This window comes from Onthophagus taurus, chromosome 6, assembly GCF_036711975.1.
Source record: "Onthophagus taurus isolate NC chromosome 6, IU_Otau_3.0, whole genome shotgun sequence".
Lineage (NCBI taxonomy): Eukaryota > Metazoa > Arthropoda > Insecta > Coleoptera > Scarabaeidae > Onthophagus > Onthophagus taurus.
Window position 1 is genome coordinate 16,452,953 of NC_091971.1, and position 22,826 is coordinate 16,475,778.

Below are 22,826 nucleotides of genomic sequence, written 5' to 3' on the forward strand. Positions count from 1 at the left end.
AACAAGTACTTTTTACAGATAACCATTAATTTGAGAAATGCTGAAGAGTGATTGTACTGAAGAAAATCCAGATTTCATGCTACGTTGATTTAACGACAGATAAACGAACTTTATCTTTTTGTGTGTTTCTAGTTCTAGGTCTAATGGTAGTTCAACTATAATCAAATAATAAGTATAACAACTAAATTTAGAACTAACATCAGATCTAGAACTAACACTAGATGTAGGTCGTTTATGAACCTTATGAACCTTAGTTGCATCTTGAAGCAACCACTGTGTGCACCCAGCAAATCCCAATTTGATGCATATTTAGATAGATTCAGACATACTATATCGACGAAATACATCCTCTAAGTAATGATATACATAGATAAATGGCGCGTGTTTGGGAAAAGGGGTATAAGTCTAAAAAAGAAGTTTTGAGAAAATCGATGTTAAACTTGTAAATGTTTAAAGATCTCGCAAATTAATATTTGGCCGAAATTTTTGGTGCTTTTTTTTTAGATAACCATAAAAATGGTGGTCTTTTTAATGGGTTGTCCTAAAAATATAAAATATTGTTGCTATAAGAAAAAAAAATGCTTTTATACCACTATTCATCAAATTTAATAAAAAATTTGTATTTTATGCTCCTTTTCACAAGAAGGTAATTATAACAATTATAAAAATTAACTAAGTGAAACCATTACAAAAGGCAGCAGGTGACAAATAATAAAATCATAGATTTTAAATGAACAAAAAAGATGTAACGTGTGCAGAACTTTCATTTTCTTCTTCCTTTTTCTTTCTTATTAGTTTTCGTCATCGCCACTTTCATCTTCGTCTGAATCAGCGTCAGGTAAAGAATTTCGTAAATCTTCTTTTGTTAATAGATTCTTATAAAAATCGTGAAAGGTTTCATTAACAAAAGGAAGAAGTTCAATAAGATTTGCTTTTTTCTCAGCGGTTATAGGATTTGAGGATTTGTATGACAATGGGACTTTAATACTTTTAGGCCACAAAGTACCTTTTCGTAAAAAATTAATTCTTTTGAACGGTGCGTGCACATCAAGGCTTGTCTTGTATTCTACTACACCAGGCTGTTGCGAGTACCTCAACCACTTAATATCTTTCCAGTATACTTTCTCACCGTCAGTGTTAATTTTTCTTTGTTGGAATAGACCTTTAAACAACGCCGAAAATTCAAAAAAGTCATCCCTTTTCATTTCAATCACTTGAAATTTTTTTTTGGAACCACAAAGTCGTACCAAGTTTGCCCAATCTCTTGGATGATCGATTGGAAGTGGATGTTTTTTCTTCTTCTTTTCGATAATTGAGTGAACTCCGTCACATTCCATATGTGTGTGTCCAGGAACTAGAAATTTGTGATCGATGCACTGTACATAAGGAAGATCCTTCATGGCAAGCATGAACATTAAACACAGAAAAGAATTTTTGTTTTGACCAGCACAAGTATCTGAATAAAATGTGATTTCTTTCACATGTTGCGAACTTTGTTTCAAATACTTGTGCAGACAAGAAGCTATTTGGTTGCCACCCCTGGCCGCAACAGCTTCATGCCACATGAAATTGAAAGCCTTTTTGTCATTGCATCGGTATAGTGTTAAATTATACGTCCATAATTGGCGTTTATAAAACGCCACTGAAGTTTCAATTGCCGGAGTGGGAAGACACTGTTGCAAGTCAAAAGTCAGTACTTCTTTAAATGAGTCTGGAAATAATGCTAGCTCTTTGTCTTGACGTTTGGCTTCATATGCCTCTTCTGCTTCTCTTTGGTGCTTCTCAAGATTGCTTCTTATTTCTTCTTTTTTGGGAACATTGGAGTTTACTTTAAGTAACATATTATACTTATCACATGATGCACAAGTGTCTTTATTCAACGATTTAATTTTTATTCCCAATTCGTGAAATTTAGTTTGGTATATAAATCTGGAAACTGGCGTTTTGTTTGGAGCGATCCATTTTTTGTACTCGTCGTAAATTTTACTGAGTGTGTAATAGTGAGGTAAGTATTTCTTATCAGATTTCTTTCTACAATAATGACTTTCGTACGAAGGAATAGAAAGAATATGCTGACGAACGAGATCTATATCTTCTTCGGGTATTTTATTGGCAGGTGATGATTTTCCTCTTAAGTCATCGTGTGTGACACCAGCTACCGACGCATTTTTGTTATGCAGCACATCAGTTATAAATCTGTTAGTTTCACCAAACGTTTTCATAAAACAAGCCTTGCACACTCTTTGCTTGCGTCCATCAAGGGGTAAGTGGAAATTATAACTCATTGTCCTATTTTTTTGTTTTTCAGGGTTCACAGTTTTTACTCTCCAGCTTTTTTTTGGTTGAGTTATTATTAATCCAGCCATAAATGCTACACGTTTATTGAAATTTCCCATAGACCAATATTCTTTGAACAAAGTCTGCCTCTCTTCCTCGGTTACCTTCGTTGTACATTTGAGTCTACAGTCCGCTAGTTCCATACACTTTCTTTCTTTTACTACTTTTTCTTTTTTTGTTGTGTACTCAAGTCCTAAATTCCGTTTTAATTTTCTCTCATTCCGGACTGCCCTTGTTTCTTTTGTTTTTGACTTCTTCATTTGGTTTTTATTCGGCTTTATTTTTATTTGTTCTTCCCCGTGTTCTGACTCATTGTTACTTTTACTTTCAGCAATATAATTTGGATCAGCATCACTATCATCCACGGGCTCATCTTGATCCTCAGCACCCTGCTCCTCAACACCTTGCTCCATTTCGTCTATCTTATTCTGTCTTCCTGGGTCTACTTGGCTATTCTCACTCTCTAGTGTATCCTGCGACTCTATATCATTATTATTTTGCTTCTCAGGTACCTCATTGTTGTATTCATTGTTTTCCGTCGTGTTCATTTCGTGACTTGATTCGGACACATTAATTTCTTTTATGAGTCTATCAATTTTTATTCTTTTTCCATCCGCTTTAAAGTATGTTTCATAATTTTCATTTTGGAACATGTCATTTGGGTGCTCTAATAATAGTATATCCCTTTCTTCCAAATTTGGGTAATTTTGACTAATATCTTGAATATCTTCTAAATTCTCTATTGCACATTCAGTACTCAGTTCATCAGATTCCAAGAGAGGCTGTGGAATTAAATCAAGAATTTCCACAGAATCATGTTTGCCTAGGCCACTTGTGTTTGCTAACAGCGGCGTTTCTGGGTTATCGCCTTCGTCTGAAATTAAAATTTTTATAAAAACTATAATATTATTATAACAGTTTGATTCAACTTACCGCAACTGAAAGTTGTAGAGGAAATTTTATTTTTCACGTTAGCTCGCAGTCCAGCTATAAAGTTTGCTCTTTTTGAATACGACATAACCTCACAATTTATAAACAGTTTTAATATCGATGAATGTATTGTAGTTTATTTAGTATACATTAAATACTTGCACTATTGTAATGTTAATCACTTTATGACCAAAACAGAAAATTTAGTCAAAGTAGTTTAATAACAATAATGTTTTATTACTAAAAACAGACAGTGCACTTGACTTTAGAAACGTAAAGTGTAATAAATATACTTATTACTCTTGATTCTGGAATAATGCAACTGTGAAAACTGGTACATGTAGATTTATACCGTACAAAATTAAAACACTTCCGTGAAAAACGGGATAACTCTATATATACCTTATTTTGCGTCACAAATTAAATGTAACATGTTAACTTATATCCTTTTTCACCACTAGTTTAAATATAATTTAATAATTTAACCAGATATAGTTAAACTTATATCTATATTCCCGAGTGAAAAAAAATTACACGGAATAACATGTAGACATGTACCATAAAGAAGATTATTTCAATGGTTTACATCAACATGTACCTATTTTCACGACAGTAGTTTTAGAAAATTGGAGTTATACCAGTATTCACCAGATAGAAATCGATAAGCTAGTATTGTAAGACTTATACCACTTTTCCCAGAGGTGCTTTGATCAATTTAGAAACACCCTACACATAGAACTCGAATTTTACATTTTTGAACATATACCACTTTTCCCATACACGCGCCAAATCATTTCACAGAATCAACAACGTTAATGATTTTTTAGCAATAAATTTAGTATCTATAGCATCTATATAACATTAAAAACTTCCTACCCTTTGGTGTCTTTGTTCATATTTTGCTAACTCACAATCAGTTATTCTTTAGTTATTCTGCTTAGCTTCTTCTTGCTAGTAGTTCAGCCTAGTATGTTAGTTGGTTACGGCAGCTATGTAGTTTTACACCTCAGTCAATTTTTTTGAATTTGTAATATAAGTTGTTTCCAAAGTATTTTGAAAATCACTTTAATCAAATGTTGCGTTAATTAAAAAAGTCAAACATAATATACTTAATGTTTAAGATGCAATCGGTGCAACACGGTGATTAACAACACAACGCGTGTTTTAATGTAATTATTTTAATCTAGATGATTTTTTTGCTTATAATTAGGCATTCCTGAAGATGGCGTGTGTTGAAATTGGGGAATATTCGTTATGTGAACTTTTTGAACTAAAAAAAACTAATTGTGAGTAAGAAAAATCTGAATCTTGATATGACTTCAGTCAAGTAGTAAAATCTCATGGGTTGGAAATCATTTTGTTTGGAATAATAAAATAACACGGACATAAATCTCATAGTCGGTCGACGTGAAATCACGTTCGCCGTTTTAATCCGTCCACTTGAAATCGATCGGATCGGTTTACGGACGCGGGCGGCGCGCGCTCGCAGCACCACCTATACGCGCGGCCGCCATTATTTCACAGCAGATTAAACCGCACGGAACGCGCGCGATTACAAATTGCACGTAAACAAAAACGGGACCATTTAATGAGAATACGGTTTATTGGCGGTCGAGGTGTGTGGTCCCTAGTCGTGTTGCGCCCCCACACGCGTACACTTCCAACTACTTCACAAATGGCTTTCCTTCAACCACTTTTTAACCATACTTTTTTATTACCATCATATTTAATATCATCGTATTCGATTCAAACAACCAGATTTACGTATCACGTTAGGTTATCTATACGAATGGATTTTATGTCAGCGTAATTTTATAAAATTATCTAATTTAAAATTGTCCGGTATTCCTGAAAAATTTTTCTTTAGACCCTAATGACTAGAAAATTGTATTCAAGTACACACCCAAGTTCATTATAGGCGCGTTACTCTTTGTAACCAAGCGTCGTCGTCGTCGTCGACTTCCGGATAATTCAGCGATACCATCTTATGGGCAACAGATAAGAGGCGATGATACGCCGTAATTGCAGGTTACCGAGACGATGCTTGTTTCGTCGTTTTTCGCTTGGATTACGATTTCCCGCAAACGTGGAATGCACCATCATTATAATATCATCAATTTTTCAAATCAACAAAATTCTTTTTATCATTCGTCTCTTAAGACGGTTAAATCCGAAACTTTCTAGTGCTAGATCTAATGGCAGTTTAATAAAAATATACAACAATCTAACACTGAATAACAACTAAACCTAGAACTAACACTAGATCTAGAACTAACACTAGACCTAGAACTAGAAACATCCTGGTTTAGCCGAGAGTCCCTTAACTAGAACTAACACTAGACCTAGAACTAGAAAGTTTCGGGTTCAGACGTACATCATCAGAGTATGGTTTGTCTTAGAAAGACTAAATTTAGCAAACAGTGCAATGTTATCATAAGAAATTGTTTAAGATCACTTGAAATATCGAACTACGGGATCAGTGCTATACAAGATGTTCACAATAAAACACAATAATAATTTTTTATTATGTCATAAACCCTTACATTTTCCAACTGCTTCTAAAAGCCTATTTCATTTTAAAATTATTTCATATTACTATTTCATTCACTCTTAGAAAGTTTTGATTAGACGCGTCGTTTTCGAGCTATTTGCAAAAAGATACAACTTCGATTTTGGAATGGTTTCATTAATCTGAATCTGAGGTCAGTTCATACACCCCAACTAGAAAAAAACATTTTGGATTTTGTGGTAGATCGTAGTACTGCTAGTATTGTTGATAGCAACAGTATAGACATTTCAGAATATCGAAAGGCACGTCGTGGCATTTCGTCGTGGCTGAAGGAGATTTTGCAATGGTCAAAAAATGGTTTCAATTGAACAAATTAACGTTAAATATAGCAAAAACTAAAGGACAGGTACCTTCGCTTCATATAGCAATCATCTGCCAAAATTGGGAAACCTTGTTTTTGATCTGGAAGGAAACTTTTATTCCACAAGCATCATCAGTAAAATATTTATTCATAATTATTGATCAACATTTATCCTGCAATTTTTTGTCAAGAAAATCAGAGGACTAACAAGCAGATTTAGGTATTTGTCACAGTTTTCGGATAAAAGACACCTGAACGTTATTTACTACTCCCTTGTGCAATCACTTATGTCATACGCTGTTTTGGGTTGGGGAGGAGTAACCGACACTCATTTGGAAAAAATTAATAAAGTACAGAAATGGATATTAAGAATAATGTACAACAAAAATATAACATCACCTTCAAATGAGTTATATAACATAAGCCAGGTATTAGACACAAGGCAAATTTATAACCAGAAAGTATTAATGTACGTACGCAGACATAGGCAGTTAATGAATCAAATGGATCATTCCTATGATACAAGAAACAGGAACATAACTGCAAAACTTCCAAAATGTAATAAAAGAATAAGACAGCGTAGCCTAAATTACATAGCACCAAAGCTGTATAATGCGGTACTCCCAGAAATAGGAAGATTATTGCATTCCAACCTGAGAGACGCCATAGTGAAAAAACTGGATATTCCACAAGGGACGACGGCTTTTTTCTGAAATGATCAGCACCTAATTCAATTCAATGAGCCCAAAGATTACGATAAATATACCGACCACGACAGCACCAATGAAGTGATTGAAAAACCACATAGAAGTAGTAACAATACAAGTATACTGCTTCAGTGGAAAATTTCTACTATATGTTTATTCAGGAATTATTATTACTTTTTTCTTGTAATTTTTACATGAAATGTATATTTTTCTTTATATTCTTTGTATATTTTGTAATAATTGTACTGAAGAAAATCCAGATTTCATGCTACGTTGTATAATAATTTGACAGATTTCTTTTAAACGAACTTCTAGGTCTAATGGTAGTTCAATAAAAATATGCAACAATCTAACGCTGAATAATAACTAAACCTAGAACTAACATTAGATCTAGAACTAACATTAGATCTAGAACTAACACTAGATGTTGGTCTTTTATGAACCTTAGTATTGCTCAATAGGTCTTGTTCCTTTATGTCGTTAAGTATCAGGCGAACTTTACCGAAAATTTTGTGTCTTAGGCAGCCTCTGGCGACGCATTCACATGGTATATGTTCAGCAGTGTCTGATTCATCGTTGCAAAGTTGGCAAGTTTGATCCTCAGCTTGTTTAATATGGAAGAGGTGGTATTTTAGTAGTGCAAGGCCGGTTAGAAAACCTGTAATCCCTTTTGCTGAGGTATAAAACTTCTTTTGTTTTGTTTTCCGACGTAGTTACCATAGTCTTCGTCTGTTTGTGACCTGGAAGTTCTTTCCAGCGCGAGGCTACCTTTGAGACCTCCCAATTATTAATTACTTGTTTTAAGTGGTTTTTTTGTAGTCCACAGCCGGGTTCAGGTCCAACATAAGGCGTTCTCGCTGCATGTTTCCCCAGCTTGTTCGCTCCTCCATTGCCCTGAATGTCTTTGTGACCTACAACTCACCATAAAGTAACATCATTGCCCCTAGCGAGCTCTCTCAGGTTACTGGAACACTCTCTGATCAGTGCGGAATCACACGTGTCTGAATTGCCTTTAGGGCGGCCCAACGGTCGGTGAAAATGTTTATTGATGAACCTTTCTGTCCCTTTTCTAGGTTCAAAACGGTGCAGAAGTTTATAACAAGAACTTCTACTTGAAAAATGGTTGTATCCGAGCTGAGGTGCAATTTAATGTGGCTATTTGGTCCACTAATGCTCATACCTATCCCGGATCCAACTGTCTTTAAAGCATAGGTGTACCAGACAAGGGCTCCTCTTTTAAGGTGAAGCTCGCCCAATCATCCCTGCTTTTACATATGACTTTATATGGCTGGTCGAAATTATATTCTGTCGGTATAAGGTACGTCTTAATTTCAATCAAGTGGTTGAAACATGGGTCGTTACGGATTTAGGTGTCCTCTGCGGTTACTTTGCATCAAATTGAGTGAGGAGCATGTTTTCAGTGATAAGGCACTTAAAACTCGTAACTACTACTATCCAAAACTTGTTACTTACGCATTACTATTGGGTCCCAGAATCAAGTTTGATGATAGTAACTTCAATTTTTGGGGAAAAAAGTAAGTAGTAAAATTCACAATTGAATCAATCATGCTATCAGTGAATAATAATCTCCAAGCTTCAAGGGTTCTTCAAGGGCAGAATAAATATAATATTGTGTGCTAAAGTTTATGTTCTACGCAGAGTTTCCTTTAGCCATTTGGTTTTGTCCTTACCAAACCAAGCTATCTTGAATGGTGCGGTATTCGAAGGAGTTGAAACTGTATCAGATTCAAATGTAGACTTTGCTATTTCTCCTCTTGGTTCATAATCTTCATCATGTTCGCAATGTTAAATTTCGCTTTCTGAACTGTGGTCACTGGAAATTTTATTGTCTTCTTTACTTTTATCACTTTTGTCCCCATCCTGTAAAAATTCATCATGTTCTACCAATTGCTGTAACTCCCGATTATCCAGAATTTTTTTAAGAAATCCATGACTGTAATTATAGTAATGTACTACTCTGCCATTATAAGTAATATGCTAAGGTTTGTAAGTAATTTTGAAAGAACTAACCTAAACTGAATTTTCATATGTCCCAACCCAACCCAAGTTATCAAAATTGCTTTCGACTGGAAAAAGATTCACTACGCTAGACGGCAAGGAATATACTAACATGAGAATACTCGAAAGTGCGAAGTACTCACTCTAATGCACATGCACAATTTTAAGAAACTAAGATGTCGCTGGGGCCTATGGATAGGAGCCTATACGTGCCATTTTCGTATGTATAAATGAAGAGGTGTGAGACCGAGTAGGGCTTCAAGAGGAGCCGTTGGACAAGATCTTATTGCACCTGTTATATTAACATATGCTAACCACTGGATTTGTGCCAGCTAGTGTTGTGCTGTCTTGTATTTTGTTTTTGGCCACCAAATTAGTGAGGCATGGATGGGTCTGATTATTACCACGTACCACGTAGAGAGCTTGCAGCAGCTCTGGTTAGCCATGATGGCCTTTTTCCTCACCTTGACTAAGTGGGAGTTCCAGTTTAATTTACTATTTAGTATTACCCCTAGGTATTTGACTTCGGTTTTGAGGTTAATATTTCTAAGGAGGGTACTTTCAATTCGTAGAGAGTAGCTTCCTTCTCTGAGAGAAATGCAACTATTTAGCATTATCTAACATTAGCATTAACCGAGCGTCTTTTAAGACGGCTAAACCTGAAGTGTAATATAACAACAAAAACTAGAAGTAAGTGTTAGTTCTAGAACTAGAAAGTTTTGGGTTTAGGCGTGCATCTTCAGACGCACCTGGTATATACATGAATAGTGGGAATTCATCAAGATGTTTTAATTAGTCTATAAATTTGTTGTATGGCGTTGTACTGTAGGACAGAAATGGTAACGCAGCAAATGGTGCATGATCTGAGGCTGTCCGACGCCCAATTAGGATTTCCCGCGAACGTTTCCTCGAAAGAACCGTCTTTTAGTGTGTATTAATAGGCCTAATTAAATACCAACGCCGGCCAATGGAGTGTGGAAATATCTTTCTGGCAGATTAAGGCTAGGTCGTATCCTGTTGGGAATTGCTGGCTGTATGGTTATGCGCTTTAAGCGCTTCCTGGTCGTTCAAAGAATAGTCCAGAAGGCAGCACGCAAGAGTAAAGATTTAAAAACCGATCGTGGTTAAAACCTATAAATCACCAGGACGCGATAATTCGTACATAAATCGTAAAGAACGCGTGTATAACGTTTTTCCAACATTCCTAAGTACGAACCTTTGTACTGATCTTAATCGGTTTTGGTTTGCGTGAGAACGAAACGTGCCGCCGTGGTGATATCGACTCTCAATAGAAGACGATCTACCGCCTTTACAGGTTTTACCGGTTTTATTTTAAATTGATGTTCCCACCGAAAGATCGCCAGCATAATATTAAATAAGTTGTTAAAAGGATGAAACTTTAAGTTATGGTTTATTTTAAGTTAAGTAAGTCGTTTGGCAAGTTAGAAGAAAATCATCTCGTACGCTAGATTTAACGCTCTTAATCAACATCGCAACAATTCGCCAGCCAACAGATTATCGCTTGAAGCGTGAAGCCATAAACCAGCGCAATTGACGGGGGTCCGTTTTCCCCCATTTCAGTCCGAAACGTTGCCAATTAATTCAATTTTAGCTTTCGCGTGAAAATAGGACCAGATCAAAGTGAGTCGTCGCAACGGGAACGGGGACAGAGGGGCCGTTTTACAAATGATCGTCAACGCGCAATTAGGCGTCGCGACGCCCGATCGCACCAACTGACGCGCCGACACTGGATTGATTCATTACAGTACCATTCCGACGCGGTTATTAACAACTGAAACATTATTTCGATGCTCTACTCGTAATTTATACTCAGTTGACCATTACAAATGTCCTAGTAATTACCTATTCAGGATGTTCTTCAAATTCTTTTGAATTAACAAAAATAACACAAAGCATTCTTAAAACGGATAAAAATCTTGTACGAATAGACTTTATTTTTACTTTAGAATCAACTCTTGAGGTTCAATTTCGTTATGAACGAAAGATGATGTTGATAAGAAAACTGTACTAACTAGTGTCTGTGAGTTATCCGTTTTTGATTTGTGTTTGCGGTTCGCGGGCACAAGAAGGAGAGTCTTCTCTCGGTAGATCCGTCCGCCAGATATCGAAACAAATTAGCACGGAAATTATAGGGTTTTAGAAGCCGCTATCTCCATCGTCGGGCCGACGGCGATCGAAGTGGAGAATCGAACGGAACGATAATCATCCTCACCTCTTGTAGAGAGAAAGAGAGATCGAACACCGGCCGTAATTCAAATCCCTTTATTACCGGGTGTTTGCGGTTTTATAATTTCGAACCGGACAATTTTAACGCTGATTGCGCTTTTAATATACATCGATCATGGGAGAACCGAGCCGGGGAATAAAAGGGGCTCCGCCGTTAGAGGTGGCGCTCGAGGACTGCCCCTCGTGGACAATTTATTAGACGGACCAATGATTATTAAACCCTTTTTTGTTCTTTCCCTTTTTAAATATCCCGAGAAAACCCGTAACCAACTGTTATTGTTGTTATGTATTGTGGACATTACGACCGACCAACTTCCTGAACGCGTCGAATTGAATTGTAAAGTATTAATTCCGTCTTGAAATTGGCCGCAAGCGATTAACGCGACGGCTTCTTTTAATTGACGACCAAATGAATATTAATGAGCTATAAAGACGAGCTTCGCTTTGTTTTATAATTAAATGTAATGGAAACAAAAAGTATTTTCTCTCCTATTGGGGATTTATCCAGATTAATTTTTAAATTAAGTTTATAAAATTTCTCCACGATTCATAAAATTAGTACAATAAAACCTAAGAGGTATGTTCGTGACGTCAGCCCTGAATAACAATAAAATTAATACTAAAATTAACACTATACCTTTTCAAGCACAAATTGGCACTAATCAGAATCAAAATGACTTAGTCAAAATCATATTGGCAATGTCAATTTCAAATTGGCATTAGTCAAAATCAAATTGACAATAATCAAAATTAAAATGGCATTAGTCAATATCAAATTGGCAATAAACAATATCATATTGGCATTAATCAACAAATTTAGCACTAATCAAAAGCAAGTCCGCATTAAATAAAATCAAAATGACATTAGTCCATATCATATTGGCACTTATGAATTTTAAATTGACATGGAAATAAAATTATATATCAGCATTAAATAAAATGAAATGGGCAAAAACATTTTATTGACTTACAAACAGTAGATAACAATTATATTACTTAAGAAAGTAAGTAACGTTGTTTTAAATACTCTTAAAAATTTATATCTTGCATATTCAATGCAGAAGGGATAAATCGTTGGATGTGGGCAATAAACATTACGCAATTGGCAACAGTAATCTTGTCCATATTATTATGAACGGTGTTCTCTAATTTCTGCATTCGATATTCTGTTTGAGTCAGATGATCCCGGTCAGCACCAGCCAAGATGTTATTTAGCTGTACAGCCATATCTGCTTTTACTCCTGCTTTTAATGCAGACCACGCTTGTTCAATAGGATTAAACATAGGGCTGTACGGACTTAGTCGTAAAAGTGTGTGGTGTTCAAATTCGTTTTCTGCAAAAACCTTTTCAATAGTAGAGTGGCATGGAGCATTATCAATAACTAATGCAACTCCAGTTTGGTAAAGGCCTTGCGCTCTTCTTAGGCATTGCCTCACAAATTCATTTGCTTCCGGCTTCTTGAAAGAGCCCCGACGTACTTCGGAATGAATTAGCCCCATGTTTCCAATGCATCCTATTAGGTCCTATTAGGCTATGTTGTATATTTTTAATGAACCAAAACTTGAACTAACGCTAGACCTAGAAATAGACAGAGACGCACGCCTAAACCCGAATGTTTCTATTTCTTGGTCTAGTGTTAGTTCAAGTTTTGGTTCATTAAAAATATACAACATAGCGATATCTAGTGCTACCTAGTACTGCCACTAGAACTAACATTAGACTTAGAACTGGAAACATTCTGGTTTAGCCGTTCGTCTCTTAAGACGGCTAAATCCGAATGTTTCTAATTCTAGGTCTATACCTTTTCAAGTTCAAATTGGCATTAATCAAATGCAAAATGGCATTAAACAAAACCAATTTGGCAACTGTCATAATCAAATTGGCATTAATCAAAATCAAAATGACATTAATCAACATCAAATTGGCATTCAATAATTTAACAAAACAATCTTTGATTCGTGATTGACGTTTTAAACGCATAATTTTATACTTGGTCATAAACAAATAAACAAATTGATATAAATAGAGGTGATGTACTTTTGAATTCCGGCTATAAACCTGTTATAGTTAGTTACATTAATTTTGGGAATATTGTTTCTAATTATATTTTCTTATTTTCGAATTCTGTGCTCGGTTTGAGATAAATTTTCTCGGTCATTTCCTTCCAAAATATTTATAAGTGCATTCGCCAAATCCGCCTTTACATCTGCTTTCAAAATTGACCAAGAGTGTTGAATTGGGTTTTTTTTGGATTGTAAGGACTTAACCTTACATATTTATGATGACGAAATTCTGATTCTTCAACACTTGTTCAATACCACAATGACAAGGAGCACTATCAATGACTAAAGCCACTGATCATTAGCTATCTTGAGCTCTCCTTAAGCATTGCCTAACAAACTCGTTAGCCTATTCTCTTTTAAATGACCCCCTTCTTAATTCATGATAAATCAATCCCAATGGCTGATTAACGACTTCCCTTTTTTGAACGACCTTGACTTTGCGAGATAAAAAAATTAAAGTTTGTTTCGTCTAAATAGATTATGGGCATGTTTTCACTTTTAAGCTCAAGCAAACTTCTTATATATTCAGACGTTTTTGTTTTCACTTCGACGGTGTTGGTTCTTTCCGATTCAAAACGTATTTGTTTTAATGTAAACATGAGGCCATCAAGGTGTTGTCGAATACACTCGAATACACGTGTGATTTTAGAATTCAACTTTAAGTTAAAGAAACTGTGATGTTCATCTGTAATTATTGTTTTATGTTTTCTTTCTCTTGGGTTTTTTTCTTGATTTTTTACACATTTTAACTAAACTTTTTGCAACACAAAGAATGAATTTCGTTGATGGCTATTTGATTTAAAATTGCAAATATTAAAATTTGAAAGATTTTCCAAGTTTGGTTCAAAATTCCGAAATTTAATTTCTCTTCCTGTAGTGTTTAAACTTCTTATTGGAATTTTTCCATTGTTTGGTTTAACTATTGGTTCATATATATAATCAGTTTATAAACAATCAGTTCGAATTACGCTTTCGTTAGTGAATTGACAATAAACATTAAACTACAACTAAAACTAACAGTAGATCTCTTTTGATAAAATGTTTGACGTTTCGGATGCCATGTTGCAACCATGTTGCAAACAAGTTCGAAGTTGTTTCACTTCGTTATCACTTCGAACTTGTTGAATTTAAAATTTCTAATTTTACTTGTTTTTTTGTATCCTTAATTTTGATTATCCGAAGTATTTGCGAAATTCATTCGTTGATTATTTCTTTGACCATTAAATTGAATCGTCCAGTATTCGTGTAATTGTTTTGTTGATAAGATTGGTTTTGATTTTGATTGTAATTGCGATTATCAAAATGATTTACTATTATACAGATCTTTAAAATCTGGTAATCTGGTAGAAAATCATGATGACATTGATATGACTGACGATGACGCAAATGAATAGCTGTTTAAATAATTGATTGACTTGGTAAATGTGTTTCAACATCTATAAAATACTAATAAACTAGTTTTTTTTGTAAATTGGTAGTAACAACGAGGTAGCTCCAATACACAATTATGAATCAACAACTTTTTGAAAGTTTAATTTTGCCAAAAAGTGACTGGTAGTTACTGCAAAGTCTTCAACTGTATTCTTACTCTGCAATTCAAAAGTTTCTTAACCTTCGGTGCAACAACGTTCAATTCGTAATATGAAGCTTCGAAAACACTTGAGTTTGCATTAATTCTTAGCTTACTAGCTTCTAGTTCTAATATTAGTTCTAGTTTGCTATATCGAGGTTTTACTGTATTTACCAAAAAAATCTGATTATCTCTTGGATTAAGTCGTTCCCATTGAAAGCAGAATTTTAAATTAGTAAACAACTCGACAGTATAAACAGAGTGTAATTAACATACAAGCGGCAATTCAGCACATGTTAATTGCCAAACTCCTCTCTTGCTGCAGAAGGATGTTCCCGACCGTACGTGTATCCTTCACCGGTATCAGAAGCGATCAACGATACGCGGTGCTTTTGGACATCGTTCCGGTGGACAACAAGAGATACAGGTACGCTTATCACCGATCGTCTTGGCTTGTAGCAGGAAAAGCAGATCCGCCAGCTCCTTGCAGGATGTACGCCCATCCGGATTCGCCATACTCTGGCGAACAACTCCGGAAGCAAGTCGTCTCATTCGAAAAGGTCAAACTGACGAATAACGAAATGGACAAACATGGACATGTAAGAAAACACCAATTTTTTTTTTGTTATTTTAATGAATCTTATATTTTTAGTTGGTGTTGAATTCAATGCATAAATATCAACCAAGGATACATCTGGTAAAAAGGCCCGAAGGTTCTTCCGGACAAGTGATAGACTTGGAAAATGAAGAATACAAGACGTTTATATTTCCGGAGACTGTTTTTACGGCTGTGACCGCCTATCAGAATCAGCTGGTAAGTTGTTCCGCATTTTCTTCTTCTTTATATAGGCTTCTCAGATATGTTCTGCTTTAACATCTCGAAAAGGAAACGCTATTTTCGCAGCAACCTCCCACTTAGTTAATTGTTAAGAGGTCGGAATTCGTTTTGGCAACGCTCGACCAGTTACTCTGCCAACGGCATCCATCCAGGTGCTGCTGTTGACAAAGTATTCCTTTCGCTCGAGCCCCAACAATCTTATTTACGCTTTGATCTAAACCTGCCGCGTGGAGAAATGATCTTTTGATCTTCCACTCGATGAAACCAGGTTTCTTAACTGTTGATTAATAAAACAAACTTTAATTTTTCGTTTAATATTTAAACGCAAAAATTATTTTATTTCGAAATTGTTTCGTGAAGATTATGTTACTAACATGTGTCGTTGCTTCTCGCCCGCACAAAGAAGACACCGCCATGTATCATCTATTTTGATACTCGCTAATTAAGTGTGACTTATAGTCGCAGTCGCTCCGCCACAAATATAATGCGCGGTTAGAGGAGTTAACGCGCGTCCGTAACGAGACAAAAACGAACGTAAATTGAGGAGGAGGCCTCGTCCGGATTTAATTTTAAAACGTACAAAACACCATACCTATCCGCAGGACCCCGACACGTGCTACGTTTTAATCACTCGTTGGCTTGCAAAATGACAAAGTTGTATCCACATAGATGTCTAAGAAAACATTTTCAACGCTGTAGACATGTTTTGACATGAATCAAGTAATTAGAGTATAACATCTGGATTTCTGTTACTGAGTTGGATTAAATTTTGTGATCACAAGTCAATTGAGGGGGAGTGTTGGGTTAAAAATTATAAGAAAAATATGCAGCAATCTCACACTGAATTACAAGTAAAACTAGAACTAATACTAGACCTTGAAATAGAAAGTTTCGGGTTTAGCCGTGCGGCTTCAGACGCACGGCTAAACCCGAATGTTTCTATTTCTAGGTCTAGTTTTAGTTCATTAAAAATATACAACATAGCGATATCTAGCGCTAACTAGCACTGCCACTAAACTAACATACACTTAGAACTAGAAACATTCTGGTTTAGCCGTTGGTCTCTTAAGACGGCTAAATCCGAATGTTTCTAATCTGTAGACATGTTTTGACATCAATCAAGTAATTACAGTATAATATCTGGATTTCAGTTACTAAGTTGGATAAAATTTTTGATCTCAAGTCAATTGAAGGGGAGTGTTGGGTAAAAATTATCACTCGAATTGGATGCCGACGACCGTAAAGTTGAAGGGGGTCCAACGTCGACGCCCCCTTTCTCGCTTAGGCCAAGCTAATAAAGCTTGCCGTACATCACTCAATGATCATTAAACTAAATTACGGCGCGACATTAAAAGGCGGATTCCGAGCAGTAAACTTCTGGCGGGTATATGTCGCTGTCACGCGAGCGTCGGTCGGGAAAAATGGCCAAAAAACGAGCTCTCCTTTTTACACTATGGCCTGGGCGTTGTTCGTTTTTGGGAGGTTGGGAAGTTGGCGGACGTCGGCGGTGTTAATGTGTGGTCCACGCTGATGACCCCGGGCGCATACCGATATATTCAGCGTCGGCGGCGGCGAATTGGTAAAATTGTCACTACGACCAGTGCCATTTATCCGGTTATCAGCACTCGACGCTGGGTGGGCTGACAGCGGTGGCGGCGATGCCGTTGGCGCAGCGCCAGCGTCGCGACGCCCGTTAATTGAGAGATTGCGGCGGCAACAACAATATTTTCGCCTCAGTGTAAACGCTCACGCCGGAAATGGAGACGTGTGTTTGGAAACGAGAAAACCAAATGTATATCCTTCCTAAAGAATTCCTAAAGACTCTGTTAAATATGAACACAAGAATTTTTTAAGGGCTTTCATGTTTATACAGGGCGTCCGTTGAGGTATCCGAGAAACTTTGTATATGAATTCTATAATTAATTTGAAGCAGAAATGATTCTATTCATTTTTCTCGAATTCCAAACGGTTGTTGAGATATCGAGGTTTGAAGTTGACAAATCATTGAAGTTACAACACATTGCTAGGTTGGCTATGGAAAAATTGCGGTTTATTTGAATAAAAGCTTAATGACATTGCAATTATGAAAGCTGCTCAATGTGACCACCGCCTTGTGCAATGCATAATTCAATCCTTTGTCGGAGCTCTCGTTTCCAGTTGTAGTTCTCCATATTGTTTTTTACCTCTCGAAACGCTGCATGAATGTTTTGTATAAGTTGGTCTCTATTATTAGGCTTTCCCGTTGAATACGTAAGTGTCTTCACATGACCCCACATGAAAAAATCTAGTGATGTGAGATGCGGATATCGCGATGGCCATCGATTTGGATACTGTTCATTGAGAAAATTAATGGACGGGAGCACCGTCATGTAAAAAGAACATTGTTCTTCTAATTTGAATAAGAATGTCCTCAAGTAATAGAGGTAGATCGTTCTCCAAAAAAGCCTGGTACATTTCGCTGTTCAAATTTCCGTCGAAAAAATGCGGTCCAATAACAACATTACTAATTTTTCCAGCCCAAACGTTTACGGAGAATCTACTCTGGAAATGGGTTTCTCGAACAGCATGAGGGTTTTCGAATCTCCACACATGTTCGTTATGAAAATTGTTGATTCCATCTCTAGTAAATGTAGCTTCGTCACAAAAAAAGAGTATCCAGATGATTTCTCCACCATTCACAAAGGCGAACTCTTCGGGGAAGATCCTTGGGAAGAAGTTGTTGTACTGGTTGGTAATGATAGGGATGCAGTCCATTTTCCCGCAAAGTGTCATGTACAGGGTGGGCAAATTTGGGTGTTATTGTAGGCTATCTCAGAAACTATAAGAGATACGAAAAAAGTAGGTGCCATGTCCCGTTTCTCTTTTTTCGAGACTAATTCAATCCCGCAAACATCAAACCTCTATCTTCTTTTGTTTTTAAGTTATAGTCAAATTTTCGTGATTTCAAAGAATGCTCATATTTCGTTTATTATCAAAATATAGGAATGAGGTTGATACGTTCTTAAGACACTTTTTTAAGTGGAATATACTGCCGTTGAAAAGTTTTAAATATATTTGATGATTTTTGAGATACAACACAAAGTTGTGTTTTTTTAAATACAAACTATACTTGATTATGATGTTAAAGAACAGAACATATTTTTAGCTTTCCAATGATGTATCGCATGTATGGTGTATGGTGGTAGTAAGCGCTAATGTTCAAAATTTTGATTATAGTAGGCGGCACCGGACAGTAAATACTACCTAGTGGCTATAATATATGGTTTTGCACGAATAGGACAAAATAAAGTTGGTTTGGTACCAACGAATAAAAACTTTGAATAGTTAATTTAAATTTCTCAGCATCTTATCCCTGACTTTGTTCACTAATAAAAAATGATTAGCATTTAAAGTTTGTATTTAAAAAAATACAACTTTATGTTATATCTCAAAAATTATCAGCTATGTTAAAAATTTTTCAACGGCAGTATATTCTACTCAAAAAAGTGTCTTAAGAATGCATTAACCCCATTTCTCTCATTTCAAAAATAAACGAAATATGATAACTTAAAAACAAAAGAAGATAGAGATTTGGTCTTTACGGGATTGGATTAGTCTCGGAAAAAGAGACCGGGACATGGCACCTACTTTTTTTGTATCTCTTATAGTTTCTGAGATAGCCTATAATAACACCCAAATTTGCCCACCCTGTACAGCCGTCCTAGCTTGTCCAGTAAGTACAGAAATTCTTCTCGTACTAGTACCATCATCATTATCAACAGCCTCAAGCACTTCTGCAGCATTGTTTCTTCGTCTAATTTCTCTTTCACAAGTCGATTTAGGGAACGCACTTCTTAATCGAAGAGTTATGAAGACTCTCGTCGTTGATATTCCCTAACTGAGGCGGTGGTACTACCGTTGCAATATTCATCTTCATGTGGATAAGTTGCAGGCATGATTTTAGCACAATTGATAATAATGATGACACTTAATGACCTGAATGTAAACAATTTTATTCTAATATCAATTAAATGGCTAATTGAGTTGTTTGGTTTCAAATACCCTTAAGTCCAAATTTTTCGATTTTGAGAAAACGGCAAAAAAGTATTTTGGGATGATTTTGGCGTTAATAATTCAAACATAATTTATTTGTTATTAGAAGACTTACTGAAGTTTCAAAAATTCTATAACCACGTCTTTTGAAATAGATATAAAAATCACAAAGTGGATTTAAAAATGGTGTTTGGTTGCGTTTGCTACCAAACTGTGGATTAAGGCTCATTTGAATCTGAACAAAATGGATTAGGCATGAATTGAAACTGAATCAAATCTCTTTATAGCTTTATATGTTATTTAAAAACTGTACTTAAAAAACTCTTAAACTGTAACATCAGGTATATTTTCGGTTGATTCACATAAACTAGGCTCTTCGTCCCCACTGTCTTCTCGAGAATCGCCAGGAATATTATTGTTCTGAAATTTTCCCAACACATCTCTATAATAAGCCAAATTTTCTACCGCTCTCCAGTTCTTTCCATAATGTTTGCTTAACAAGTTATTTACATCTCTCATTTTCAGATCTTTTGGTTTCACTCCGGTAGGAATTTCTTTTGGCTGGATATTCATGGCGGTTTGGTTTTTCCTAAAAACTCCTTTGAATGTTCCGGTGTCTGAACGGTAAGATAACTCACCTCGAATGGTGATGGCGTTTTTGTTGCCACGTCGTATAATATATCTCTTACATTGGTTAAATTTAAAATGCCACTGAGACACTGGCTTAAGGATTTTTTGACCAGCACCTTTCCAATCACTATCGGTAACATCTTTTCCAAGTTTAAAAACAGTAGCATGTTCTTGAAAAATATTTATGTATTCTTCTGGCATTACAATTTCTTCTTTCTTTCTTATTTCTTTTTCGATAGTAGCAAAAACCCTGTCAGGTGGAATGTAGGAGTGCCCAACCACTGGGAATACCAGCTCGATTGTTCTAATAGAACTGCTTATACTGCTTAGCCATTTGAACAACATACATATCATAATGGTATTTTTATTTTGGCCGCCGCATCCATCGGCGACCAATCGAAGTGTATCTATTCCCTCTAAGTTACTATTGTTTAAAGTGTAAAAGACGCAGCTTGCGATTTCGTTGGCGCCCTTGGCATGTTCATCTTCAGTCCACGTGAAAATTTTAACATTATCTTTTGTTAACGGAATATGTGAGTGCCCCACTACAGTAGTGAAGTTGTAAATGTACAGTTGTCTAGTATAATAGGTACTTTGATCTGGTATTTTGGGCAATACCAAGTTTTTCTGACAATCAAAAGAAATTGTCAGAAGGCCGTCCCGTTTCTCTTTTAGCTGTTCAAAAAATGCTTTGGCCCTGAGCTTATGTATTCGGTATTCTGTAGTTAGCACTGTTTTAATAGATGCAACCTTTTCATTTTTATTTTTTCCCGGAGTTCAAGACACTTAGAGCAAACATCGGTGCTAGGAGATCCAAAGCCGATGTTGAAGGAAGTATTAAAAATAAATCGAAAGTAGCTCTCTTTAATATCTAAAGGCTGTCTATTTGATTTGAATTTTTAAGGGATTCGCGTTTTTTAATACAAATCATTGAGTATCTTATAGAAAACAACTTTTTCTAACAGATGGCGTATATATCTCATTTTTGCCCAAAAATGGATTTAGGGGATATTGAAACCAGACAACTCAATTATTCAATTACCTAGCAACACGTTATTTACTGTTTAGTATCTGGTAACTTCAAATCTCGATATCTCAACAACCGTTTGGAATTTGAGAAAAGTGATTAGAATCGTTTATGCTTAAAATTGATCATAGAATTCATATACGAAGTTTCTCGGATACCTCAGCGCACACCCTGTATATAAAAATTTTGAAATCTGATAAAATTTCCTCGGTTCTTTCGTTCTAAACGAACATTGTGGAACAAATGGCACGATAATCCAAACTAATGATTAGTCATCAATTCGGTGGACGGATACGGTGACCGTCATCAGCGGGAATCCAGCGGGGTTAAAGTAGCGACGTTCGTTCGTCGGACGGACGTCTGACAGTTGACGTAGTGCCGCGTCGGCCGTCGCCGTCGTCAAAATTTACAATGTGAAAGAAGTGAAACCCGCATGGAGATCCTGCTCGAGCTAGGGATCGATTTCCTGCAGCGCCGAACCTGGGGCTGGGACATCTACACGGTCATCATGTCCGTGCACATCTTCTACCAGCACCGGGGGCACAGGTACACGCCCGGACGACCGCCCCTCGTCTAACCGAGACGTGATGAATCGGAGGTGAGACTTTTCCAAATTGCCTCGTTTACATTTTAGATTAGGTAGCCGCGCCGCGACGAATTCAGAGGCCCCCTCCGGACGCGGATATTGAATACTGGACGGCGCCCATCATAAGTCATGACCGGTAGTTTCAAGGGATTCAATTTGTCAAGCCATTCAAAACGAGTTTTCTACGAAAAACTAGAACAAAAAATCTCATTTAAAAGAAATTTATGAAATTTGCTTATCGTTTATCCTCGTTGAGTTTGAGGGGATAAACCGAATCTTCAAGTTGCGGCTGCAGCGGGTTCTAAAGTGTAGTTTATGGCCTTCGATCGTATCAGCTCCGAGATTTATATCTTAATTACGAGAGGCGCACAATTTTCGGATTCGACGCCGTCGGCGTCTCGCGAGTCTTCAAGGTTAAAATTACCACTTCGATTCCCTTGCATTATTACCATCTACTCAATAAAAATATTTTTTTCAACACATTTATAACTAATTTTTCTCTATTTTACGTACTGATATCTTCGTTATCTTTTCAGACAGTGAATATTAAATACCCCTCTGGAAAGCTTGATCTTTTCTTCATCTAAAATTGGGATCGTATTAATATGTTGATATCAATAGTGTCAGAAAATAACGAATGTCGCTGTATACCGAATATACCTCAAAATAATCAAACTTGAAGTCCTTGTGCAACCGTTACGAAATTTTCTGTTCTTTCTTCGGTGTATAACAAAAAACAACCTTACCGGTGCGTTTTTGCAGCACATGAAATCACTTTTAATAATCACTTTGTTGTATTTAAACATTTTCGGCGTCATACCTTTCTTATATGATATGGACAAAACTCCGAGATCATATAGAATCGACAGCAAATTTTATGCTCTGTACGATGATGTAAATTGTTAATTGATCACTTGATTGTGCAAACATTTTCCTCCACTAAAACTACGAAAACCTTATATGATTGCC

The 22,826-nt window shown here is 36.2% G+C and overlaps 2 protein-coding genes across 2 annotated transcripts in view; one reads left to right on the forward strand and one right to left on the reverse strand.

Annotated features, from left to right (window-relative positions):
- LOC111423726 (T-box transcription factor TBX20-like) overlaps positions 1–22,826 on the forward strand; it is a 72,335-nt gene that overhangs the window by 37,008 nt on the left and 12,501 nt on the right. The window contains exons 3-4 of the mRNA XM_023057045.2: positions 15,070–15,343; positions 15,397–15,558. Coding sequence (XP_022912813.1) covers positions 15,070–15,343; positions 15,397–15,558 — 436 coding nt within the window. The remainder of the gene's footprint in view (positions 1–15,069; positions 15,344–15,396; positions 15,559–22,826) is intronic.
- Positions 718–3,642, reverse strand: LOC139430214 (uncharacterized). The gene is made up of 2 exons (XM_071196879.1): positions 3,271–3,642; positions 718–3,211 (listed from the first exon to the last, which is right to left on the reverse strand). Exons 1-2 carry the CDS (start codon positions 3,353–3,355, stop codon positions 792–794), a joined length of 2,505 nt encoding a protein of 834 aa, XP_071052980.1. The 5' UTR covers positions 3,356–3,642; the 3' UTR covers positions 718–791.